Here is a 12,237-nt window from a genome sequence, read left to right on the forward strand (position 1 = left end):
TTCTACCATCGTCAAGTTTGCCAATATGTCACAACAAAACGAAAGAACCCTCTACTTTGCGAGTTTGTGCCAACAGCTCTACAATCCCAAATCTCCCGAAGAACGCAACCAAGCACAAAAGATACTTGAGCACTCATTCCCCACCTTTACCGACACTAATGGACTACCTCCTGCTGGCGTCGATACCCAAGATATCAGCACACCCATGGACACAGCATATGCTTTGCGTGTTCTGCTGGAAAGCTCCCCAGACCCATACGTATTAACTTTTGCGCTCTCTCGTTTGAAGCAACTAGTGCAAGCTCAATTTGCTTTATTCAATCAAGATGCCAAAATTCAGCTACGTCAATTTTTACTACAGTACGCGTTCATGCATCCTGATCTGTTACCATTTATCGTCACTCAGTTAGCAGGTGTATTGGCTGTGATTACGCTGTTGGGTTGGGCTGATGTAGAGCAGTACAAGAATGTTCACAAGGACATTTTGGAATTCATTCAGGTAATTTGATGGAGCCTGTCATTTCACAGAATAGCCACTCAATTTCCGACATGTAGGCTTCTGTTGATCATCGTATAGTTGGCATGCAGATATTAGCAGTAATGGTGCAAGATATCAATCCTCCCAGCTTCGCTAGAAGCGCTGCCAAGTTTAGAAAAGCAGGTGAGCAACTATACAAGTGCAAGAAAAAAAATGCCATAATGCCCTACTGACCACACATTAGCTGGCGAATTTCGTGATACTCAATTGCTTAATATTTGTGAAACTGCATACAAGACTTTGGAAGAGTTAGTGCAACACTCTATAGGATTTACGTCAAGCGAGCAAGAACAGCGCTTGCAAGAAGCAACACTCAACCTGATGACAAAGTGCTTTTCGTACGATTTCAATGGAACCAGCGTAGATGAATCTGGAGAGGATATTGGCATCATTCAAATCCCTGCTTCCTGGAGATCCTTGTTCGAAAACCCTGAATTTTTGAATACCATGTTTAGAGCATACAAAGAATTCCCTCCACCAAGATCATCCAAAGTCATGGAATGCCTGGTTCAAATTGCCTCTGTCAGAAAGACCCTCTTTAACGACCAAGAAGAAAGATCCAAGTTTGTTGTCAAAGTTATGCAAGGCATCCGCGAGATTATTGTCGCTTCACAAGGGTTGAATGATACGGATAATTACAATGAATTTTGCAGACTCTTGTTTCGTTTCAGAGCTACGGTGCCCTTGAACGAAATGGTCGAAAAGCCGGGATATTTGAATTGGATCGAGTTGATTGCAGAGTTCTCGTTGAAAGCTTTTCAGTCTTGGAAATTTGCACCAAACACCTCCATGTATGTGCTCGGCTTTTGGGCTCGTATTGTGCAAAGCATGACTTATTACCAGCAATTGGGAGAATCAGCAGTCGAGAAATTAGGTAGCATCACTGTGGAATTGACTCGCTCCTACATTTCAACTTCGATTGATGCTGTCTCTACTCGTATTGAAGAAGCTTTGGACGATCCTTTGGAAAACGAAGAATCCATCATTGAAACACTCAACATGCTCGGTCAAATTGCACACTGCAAATACGAGGCTTCCAGCACTGCGCTTATCAACCTCTTTGATCCTATTACTGTAGAGTACCAAGCATTGATCAACCAGACAACCAGCAACAACATGACCAGCCCTGAGACGTTCAGAGAGGCTTTAGAGGTGATTGAAACAAAGTTTGCTTGGCTGGTGTATGTGATGGCTGCATTCGTCGGTAATCGATCTGCCTTCCTCAACTCTGAAGACTTGGACAAAATCGACAGTGAAATCACCACCAAGGTATTGCAGTTGATGGATGTTCAGCAATCATTGCAGACGCAGCACGGCAACACATTCATGAACGAAAAGCTGGATTTAGCCTTCATTTACTTTTTCCAGCAATTCAAAAAGTCTTACATGAGTGAATCCAACGGTCGCGACATTTATTCCAAATTGTCCAAGGTGTTTGGTATCAGCGATCAAGTGCTGATGCTGGATATTATTATGCGCAAAATGTAAGTGTTGATGGTTAGCGTATGTGTTTCCGTACTAACAAGTCGTGTAGTGTATCCAACTTGCAATACTGGGCCGACAATCAGCAGCTTATCAGACGCACCTTGGAATTGTTCAACGAACTAGCCACTGGATATGGAGCTTCCAAGAACCTACGCAAAATCGAAACAACCCGCTTGATTCTTCAAAATCATATGGCAAGCCAATTTGCATTCTGTCAGAACGAAAAGCAGAGCGACAACAGAATTTTGTACTTTCAAGTGTTATGCAAACTCCTGTTTGCTGACGACAATGTGGACGAACGCATTTTTTACGAATTCATGAAGCCATTCGATGTTCGCTTCAGCAACTTGGGCCCTTTGAACAGCGTGGAAGCCTTTAGACAGGAGACAACTCGCCGTGCTTTGCGTGATATTTTCGTGGATATGTGCGGCTTCATCTCTCCCATGCAGACGCGAAGACACTTCATCCTGTTCTTTGAGTGGTTTTACACTGAATACTCCTCTGTCCTATTGCGTGCTATGGAAGCTTGGTCTCCTGATCCCATTGTCAGCTCATTATTGACCTTTTACTCTGAATTTGTCCACAACAAGAGTCAGCGTTTGGGCTTCGAGATATCGTCTGCCAATGGCATTCTCATGTTCCGTGATGCAAGCCAAATTGTGTGCTCCTTTGGCTCTCAAATCGTCAAGCAAACCATTACTGACGAGAACCAAAAATATGAACTCAAGTATAAAAACATCGCAACCTGTTTCAGCATCATGTCCAAGTGTTTGGGTGGCCGCTATATCAACTTTGGCGTCCTCTGGCTCTACCAAGACAAGGCAATCAACGAAGCCCTTGACATGGTCATACAACTCATGATGAATATTCCCATGGACGACTTGATGAGCTTTCCCAAACTCTCACTGTCATTCTTCCACTTACTTGATGAATTATCTAGAGAACAGTTGATGACTATACCCAGCATTTCCCCTGAGGCTTTCCTGTACTTGATGCAAGCTTGTGAACAAGGTGTCGAATCCACTGATAGTCTTGTTCGCTCCCATGCTTGTTCCTCCATCTTCAACATTTGTAGCTATGTTATTAGGGAAACCGAAAAAGCAGAGAGAGAAGCTCAAAAGCCATCTACATCGGACGCTTCCTCAAGAAGAAGATCTTCTGTCGCTTCCGGCAACATCAATCAAATCGCCGGAAACCACTGGCTCATGACCTATCTACGTCAATTCCCTCAAACTCTACCCACCTTGATGTCTACGGTATTCAGCTTAGTGTTGTTTGATGATAACAGTGACCAATGGTCCTTGTCTAGACCTCTGTATGGCTTAATGTTGCTCCAACGCGAGTACATGATTAGATACATCGATGCCGTTATTGAGCAACAATTGCCTGAAAGGAGAGCATTTGTTACTACTGTAAGTTTACCACCGCATAGATAGTTTCCATAAATTACTAATCACCTACTTTACAGTCTTTGAATAACCTATTTGACGGTGTTAACTGGACATTATCTCCCAAAGATCGCGAGAGATTCACACAAAACGTTTCTTCCTTTAGAAGATTACTGAATCTGAACAGTGTCACTCTCGTTCCCTTGGCCACTGCTCCACCTTTTTACTAGAGGAAGCCTTCCTTATACAAGCACGCGCACACACCAAGCATGAAAAATCCGACGGCAACAGTAGATTTTTAATTTTATAAATATACAATACCAAATGTTATCCCCGTGTTCTCGCTTTCGATTTCAAAGAATAAAAGAAAGAAAAAAAATTGTATATAATATTGTAAACCACAGTTACAAGTTTGTATTTCATTCTTGGATACTGAACTACCTTTTGGGCTAACATACGCATTTAGTTTTACTGGCGTTGTATCCTTTGTTGCATCCTAACTATAGCTAATTGTCGATCTAGCGATATCAAGCAGTAGGCCATCTTGCTCGACACTTTACAAAAATTATCACGATAATACTGCACATGCTTTCTTGATCTCACTCATGCCTCCTGCATTGAGCTTTCGCCTATGTTGCTTTTTACCACAGTATATGCCTACTGTCCCAAAACGACATCACATTATCAGCAAAATTTGTTGGACAACTTCCCTGCTGCTGCTTGAAGGTCATTACAGGATTTTGAGCAAAAGCATGAAGAGAATGTAGGCTAGAAACTTAAATTTCTTACATCATAATAGATCCAAAGTAGAGCTATCAAATGGTCTTTGTTTTGTGCGAATTCAGTGAGTATTTGTCGAGATATAGCCAGAAAAAGTTATCATGCAAAATCATCGCTTTTTGTTCAAAATCTGCTTGTGATAGCAAGCAAAAAATCTGGTGACCTTTTTTTGGTCAGGATAAGATTGTCAATATTTCATGATATAGTTATGCCAGAGATTTAAGCAGTAGCTCATTTAATAGGAAATTTTTTGCTCTACAATGTTTAGTAATGCTTAACAAAATGTTTTGATGACAGATACTGATTAATCTTTAGAAAACAGTCAAAATATTGCAAAAACAATCGTATCAAATATCAGGTGAACAATGTATACCAGAGACTTGAAATAAATACCATTGTATTCTCCTTGCAATTCTCTACAACTTTCATATAAGTTTGAAGAGGAGTTTACTATTAGGAAACGTGTAATGTTAAGGTCGATAGATTTCGGGATCCTATGGATCATCATTCAGAACGATAGAATCTCCGTTAAGCTTCCACATGTGTATACTACGCAAGTATGAATTTGACTGAGCATTTTAAAAATTGGAGCGTACGAAAAGAGCCATAGTAACTTGCTGGTTTCAAGTTATCAATAGATACTGGACATGTTGGAGAATTTTGCTTTTAAGGTTAGATAGTTGTAACTTGCTTTGTTCGATAATAATAAGTCTTCCAATTTAAAGTATGTATATTTCCCCGCGTAAAAATAGCGTCTCCAATGTCAATTCTAAGCACAAAAAATAAAAGGATTATTATTTGTAGCTTATAAAAAATGTTCGATATTGCAAAAACAAGAAAAGACTTATTTGAATAAGATCAGACACAAAAACTAGGGATTTATTGATGAAGACAAGAGTTATCCTATTTATACTAAGTTCTGAATGCCAAACTAGCAATTTATCTTGTACAGCGCTTATCACATTTGGTGAACCTCAATATTTAGATACCTGAGATGATGCACTTCAATTGTCATAGCTTGTCCATGTTGTTGCACAACACAGACATATCTACCCATCAAGAATACCTTAATCTTTATAGACACTTGTAGCTCTGCTGGCACAACAGTTACCAACAATCAATATGTTCCTAGTGGCTGCTGTTTATACCATGTCAGCGTAGTAATCATTGACTAGTAATCCATCATATTTAAGCTACTATTAAGATAATCCTCTGTAATGAAGAAGCTTTTTGTTTTAGATACAGTTAACAACTGATTATTTTCGTCGACTTCTTTATTGTGAAGTCATCGATGTCCAACATTGACGCTAAACTTTGAATCTGATTTTACGGCTAGATTAGGTATCTCCGTTTTGGACGACCACCGAAAGTGTCCTGCTAACCTAATAAACACTTCGTCTAATCTGAGCAAAGCTGTTAGATTCAAATTTGCAAAGAATCATTGACATTCTGATGAATTCGTAATAATAAGTCGATGATAATAATCAGTTGTCAACTGTATCTAAAACGAAAGCCAAGAGCTTCTTTATTACAGGGCATCTAGCTTGCTTAAATATGGTAGATCCCTGGTCAATGACTACTACGTTGAGATGGTATATAAATAGCAGGCCACTGGGGCCTTATGGATTGTTGGTATAGCTTGTTGAGAGGCCACCTAAGTCGGTATGTTTCATGTAGTGTAGGTGGATCTCGATATTTTGACATTGGGGAGATTGAATGTATTGTAGTTCCTGAGGCACCTGTGCACACACAATTGACTGGACTTGTAAACATAGATGTGATGTGATACGATAAACATCATCTATGCTGCTACACTGTAAAAGGTGGCTTGAGGAGAAAGTGAATGTAGCCTAAGATGCATGCTTGTATGCAACATTACCCCCACCCAGCTTTCGACCAGCCACAAACTAGGATATCATACGAGCCGAATGCAATAATCGAGGATACAACACAGAACGAAGAGACAGAACCAAGAAACAAGAAGGCGATACAAACAGGTAGACAGGCAAAGCGATGGAAACCAATATGAAGTAAAAAAACCGAGATGGTGCCAAAAAAAACAACATACATGGGGTATACGAGGAGAGGTTATCAGAAGATGATAGCAGCAAAGGGAATAGCAGATCGAAGAAAAACCTTGTAAAAAAAAACCATATTCAGGCCAAAAAAAACAAATCAAGGACAAAAAGATCACGGCTATTGCTGAATGTTGTGGTTACGAGAGTTTGGAATCGACGGATAACGCAATGTGACGGACGGTCCTGCATGCTTACGACGACTATAAATCTTGCGCTTATTGACAGTGTTGGGAAGGAGTCGATTGGGATTCTTGTGATCCGGTGCAATGCGATCCCAGTAGTCGCGAATAGGTCGTTTGGAATCAAAATCGCTTTCATATTGCCAGGTATTGTCCTTCGAGGACGGATAACCTACCCAATTGACAAGAAACTTCATTCGACCAGTCTTTCTTTCAACGCGATGATTGATGATGGCTTGCACTTCATAGTGGCGAGGAAGTAAGCCTTTTGTAACATGATTGTCCGAGAAATCGACAACGCGAATGTGCTGGGTAGGCACATCACGGGGCAGCAATTCACCAGTAATGTCGGCTAACGTATAACTACCATTGCGAGTATAGTTCTTGATGAAATATGGACCGAGCCATCTGGGGTGAAGTTTAGTTGATCTGACAGGGTCGAAGAGCATGACCTTTGAATTGATGGGATACTTCTCTTCAATGATCTTGTGATGCTTTTCGAAGCGCTCATGGTCGCGCAATTGTGTTTCTTTGATACGCTTATGGATGGCAGGGATTACCACATCCTTAATGTTCTGTAAGCGGGCATCAATGACTTCCTTGGTAGGATCCTCGGGTGTCTGGTCAGCATTAGGCAATTGAGTGTAATCCTGGAAGAGATTTGGGGCACGCCCAAACATGATAGCAAACGGCTGCGATTGATGCAATCTAGCGTATTGAATGTTCATGGCATACTGAATGACATCGAGATACTCATCCCATGCCTCAGGTTCTGCAGCATCGTGTGTCAATGATTTAATGATAGATCGTTTTGAAATGCCCACATACGCTTCGACAACACCATTAGCTTGTGCAGCGTACGGCAACGAAGTCAAGCGATCCATGCCACTAATCTGACTGAACTCTCTCATAAATGCTCCAACAAATTCAGAGCCATTGTCACTAGTGAGTCGCTTGGGAAATCCAAATAGACAACATACACTAAGCAATGCTCTTGCAACAGTGATTGGACTCTTATCAGGAAGAGCTCGTAGAATGGTGAATCGACTGAAATAATCGACAATGACTAGCAGGAAGTTATTGCCCGAGGTGGAAGTCGTAGCGAAATCACCTAAATCGATAGCTATATGATCGAACACATTGTCTGGCAACACGCTACGAGGAGGATGATATCCCACTTGGTAGATACCATGCGATTGACAAGCATGACAATCCTTGGTTACTGTGGCGATGTCATTGCGCATGTTGGTCCAATGTACCTTGTAATCATTGTGCAAAATCTTTTCCATTGAATTGATGCCCACATGACCGAGTAAATGCACTCGCATAACAAGCTCTAGACGATCCTTCTTCGGAGGAGTCATGTAATCAGCATATTTCATAGCACGTGAAATAAGAGCATTACAATCTGACTGTCCACCAGATGAACCATTGTATGAACTTTTGGCATCAGCAGTCTGTTGATTCTTTAAATCTTGAGCGCTGACAGATGGCATGTTGTAGGTGCTCGCATCAAAAATATCAACATTGCTATCATTCAATTCCTTGGAATAATAGTGTGGATCCAATTCGGTTGGCATCCCAAAGGAAAGCTGCTGCAATTGCTTTTGATTGTTGAACTGCTTCTTGCGTTTGAACTGCGTACGATTGGAGTGATTGGGCTTAGCAAGAGAAAATTGAGTGACTTGGGACTCTTTGGCGTTGGTGAAGCCATGTTTGTTCTTTCGCGTAGGTTTACGCTTTTTTTCAGGTAGCATAATACTTTGATTGTTATAACGATTACCCCCACCCAGGTTATTGCCACCCTCGTCATCGTCAGAGGTGAATAACCGACTGAGTGCATCAGGTAACAGGTTACGCGTACCAGGGATATGAACCAGCTCATACTTGTAATCAAAGAACAGTTTTTCATACCACGTCAACAGCATCATGTTGGGCGTACTTTGCGTTTGAAGCCAGATTAAAGAGCGATGATCTGTGTGCAAGACAAACTCAATACCGAAAAGCCATTTGTGGTATTTGGTAAGCATGTAGACAATGGCAAGCAACTCACGTTTGGTGGTAGAATAGGCCATTTCAGAAGGGGAAAGCTTACGACTCGCCATGACAACGTAATGAACCACGCCATCCTTGATGTAGTAGATGATACCACCGATAGCAGTAGCTGAGGCATCAGTAGCGACGTGCAGCTTGTAACGAAAATCAACTGGGCTGAGAGCGACTGGAGATGACAGAGCATCCTGCAACGATTTGAATGCCTTGGTGTGCGCATCAGTCCACAAACCAGAAAGGGATTTACAATTGCGCAATGCATCGAGAGGTGCTGCCAGTTCGCTGTATCCAGGGATGACATTTCGAAAGTAATTGCAAAACCCCAAGTACTTCATCAGCTGCTTACCAGTGGTAGGTATAGGCCACAGATGAAAATTGGTCAATTTGCGAGCGTCAGGCACAAGGCGGTTCTGAATGATGCTCCAACCCAGCACATGAGTACTGCGCTGAGCAAACACAAACTTGTCCTGGTTAATTTGGAGATTAGCCTTGGTCAGACGACGGATCACCTCAGCGACTAACGCAACGTGCTCATCCAGAGAGTCAGTGTACGTAAGGCACCCTAAATCGTCGATATAAAGTGACACCTGATCAAGCATGTCGGTAAACAAATTGGATATCAAGCGCATAGCTAAATTGCCCATGAAATTTACTCCAAAGCAAACCTTCCTGTGGACCCATTGCGTTTGCGTGAATGGATCGGTAAAGGTTAACTTGTGGCGATGACGTGGATCGACCAAGAAACTCGTGAAGAAACTTTTGATGTCGATGGAACTTGTCATGACAGCGCGGCTGTGACGAGCATGGATCTCATCAATGCGAGGCATAATGTACTTGTCAGTGGAGACCAAGATTTGGTTGAGTAGGCGAACGTCAGCAACAATACGTGGCTTGTCAAACGAATATTCACCATTAGAATTCTTTTTGGCAACGACGAGCAACGGAGAATTCCAGCCATTATGACTTGGACTGCGCTCAATGACACCATCTCGTTCCCACTCCATCAACTGCTTAGACACAGCTTCCTTATAGACAACTGGAATAGGATAGGGAGCACGATAGGCAACCTTACCAGGGATTGTCTCGAGTTGGACAATCGCACCAGGCAAGTTACAATGAGTAGTGGCAAGATCAATGGCAGCATTTTCTACCAATAACTGTTCAATAGGTTTGAAAGCCTTTGCACGCTCAGCAGGTGATCCGTATGGATCGTTATTAGGCTCGATGTCAGGATCAATGGGGTCGGGAAGTCTGGGTCCAAGCTCTTCAAACCATGTTGAAGCAAGGCCAGTGATTCCAATCTGTAGATCAGGCATGATATCCAACCCAAGTAACATGGGGCAATCATCCGAATCAGTAAAGAAATCAAATATCTCAAATGTGTGAATAAAACTGCGTTTATTATACGAGATTTTAAGTGAGCAAGTGCCAATACGAGGTTTAACACTGTCTGTATGGCCTAACTGGACCTGACCATGAACAGAGCGGTTGATTTGAACACCAAGCTGGTTGGCGAAACGAGGGGAACAAATTGAAAATGTACATCCCGTATCTAAAACACCATATACCTTGTGCGATTCTACGACAAGCGGAATAAGAAGTGAATTAGACTTATTGACAGGCAAGATGGAACGTTGATTATCCTTACATTTGTGTGCATGAACTGCAGTATGTAGATCAATGTCCATAGGCTCAACAGCCGAGTGGCAATCACTTTGATCGTGACGACTCTGTTTAGCAACAGCAGCGGGCACCAACAACGAGGAACCAGATTCACTCGAGTTGTTGTTACTTTGCTGATCTTCCTGAACAACAACAGAATTACCAGTAGTAGGTTGGGCCTGAGGAGACGAAACAGACGATGACGACAATGCGGCACTGCGGCCACCATTGGTCTCAACAGCAAGACGAGATTGAGAACGCGGAGGGTTCTTTTTGATCACTTGCAAAAGCTCAACACAGTCGTCAGTGCTATGGGTCTTGCTATTTGGATGGTATCTGCAGAACTTGGCTGCACCAGCCTCAGACAACGAGCCCACAGTAGGATCAACAGCAGAAGCAGTTGCAATAGCAGTGCTACCAGCGGTGGTAGCAGACGACACCACGCCCTCTTGAAGGCGCAGCATACCAAAACGATGTAAAGTACTAGTAGGAGCATCACCAGTACGCACAGCCGTGTTGCACTCATGGGGACCAGCAGAGTAATTGTGGGCACCACAAGTACGGCATCGATCTGATGCCTTGGCATCCGCAAGCGACATCATGTAACGACGACCCGATGCTTGGTTGCTGGTTGGCATTGAGTTGGCACCACCTTTGTTTTTCAACTCTTCCAAGAAGAGCTTACATTCCGAGGTGTCATGGTTGTGAGGCTTTCCATGGTGGAAAGTGCACGACTTGGTAGCCTTGAAGTGAGGCTTGCCCACGCGGCCAGAAGAGACACCAGCACGAGACACAGCGGCAGGACCATCAGTAGATGAGGATGATGCCTTCATGGTATGTGAGCGGCGGGGGGGACGCAACTGGAGCCCATTGTGATGCAGCAGATCCAGCAGCAGTGCGAGCAAAAGCGGGTGCTGAGATGGCAGCAATCTCATTTGCGGTCATAGTTGATAGTGATTCACGAGCGATACTGACGATAATGTCAACATCGTAACTATCAATGATGCCCTTGGATTGACGGATGGTGTTGATCTTATCCTTGACTACCCAAGGAATGGCATCCAGGAACAACTTAGCCAACAAGTAATCGGATGGGGCTTGATCCAGGGATCGACGACGCAAGTCAGTAAAACGATCAAGAAAGGCCTTCACGTTTTCACCGGGCAAAAGTTGAATGCTCAACAAATCAGACGCACAACGTTGACGTTCTTCCAATACGCTAATGCCATAACGAGCCTTGATAGCCGACTTGAAATCATTCCACGATGCAGGAGCAGTGCAAGCAGAAGTGAACGAGCCGTACCAAGTACGTTGTTCTGGAGACAGCATAGGTGGTACTAAGCGAGCATATTCCTTGTCGAAATCCATCTTGTAAGCGAACATGACATCCTCAAACTTCAACAGACAAGCGTCGACTGTAGGAAATATAGGGCTTTTGGGGTCGAATTCATCCATACCAACCCACTGAAATGCAGGTAAGTTGTTGGGAAAGAAAACCGGTACAGAGGCGCTCTTGTTGGATTTGACTCCATCGACTGAGGATGAGCCAAACGAAGCAGCAGCCGAAGAAACGAGGTTATCATTTGCAGTAGCTTTGGATGCAAGCAAACAATCTCGAATCTGTATGATACTTTGAATGGACGTATTCAACTGGATCAACCGAGCTAGGGCCTGGGCTCTGGCCTCCTCACTTTGCTCGAGGAGCAAGGTCGTAGAGAGAAGCTGAACTTCGGCGAGCTGATTGTCAACAATTAGCTTCAACTGATCAGTGCGACCTTGAAGATCCACATCACTCGAAGATGAACTAGCAGAGGAAGGGGGGTCGAGGTCCATCGCATCACTAGCAGTAGTAGTGGGAGCTTCGCCAGCTTGACCACCCAATTTCTGAGACGTTTCAGCGAGAAAAAACTGAGAAGGGCCAGTAATATCTACAGCCTTGGTGGCACTGGCGTCTGAAGGACGCAGCTCAGTGTTTCCAGCAGGCTTAGATTCGGAACTGGGGGGTGTGGTGGTACTTTGAGCAGACATCAGAGTATACAAAATTGAGAGGTAGTAGTAGTAAGAGTAGTAGTAAT

At 43.2% G+C, this 12,237-nt stretch overlaps 2 protein-coding genes across 2 annotated transcripts; one reads left to right on the forward strand and one right to left on the reverse strand.

The window, feature by feature from the left end:
- Positions 1–25: 25 nt before the first annotated feature.
- ATC70_002382 (uncharacterized protein) lies at positions 26–3,641 on the forward strand (the record flags this gene model as incomplete). Its single annotated transcript, XM_064821759.1, has 5 exons — positions 26–499; positions 556–661; positions 723–2,022; positions 2,073–3,435; positions 3,492–3,641. 5 exons carry the CDS (start codon positions 26–28, stop codon positions 3,639–3,641), a joined length of 3,393 nt encoding a protein of 1,130 aa, XP_064681445.1.
- Positions 3,642–6,387: 2,746 nt separating this feature from the next.
- ATC70_002383 (uncharacterized protein) lies at positions 6,388–12,190 on the reverse strand (the record flags this gene model as incomplete). Its single annotated transcript, XM_064821760.1, has 2 exons — positions 6,388–11,076; positions 11,138–12,190. 2 exons carry the CDS (start codon positions 12,188–12,190, stop codon positions 6,388–6,390), a joined length of 5,742 nt encoding a protein of 1,913 aa, XP_064681446.1.
- Between the last annotated feature and the right edge of the window lie 47 nt (positions 12,191–12,237).

Source organism: Mucor velutinosus (assembly GCF_035048745.1).
Source record: "Mucor velutinosus strain NIH1002 chromosome Unknown tig00000093, whole genome shotgun sequence".
Lineage (NCBI taxonomy): Eukaryota > Fungi > Mucoromycota > Mucoromycetes > Mucorales > Mucoraceae > Mucor > Mucor velutinosus.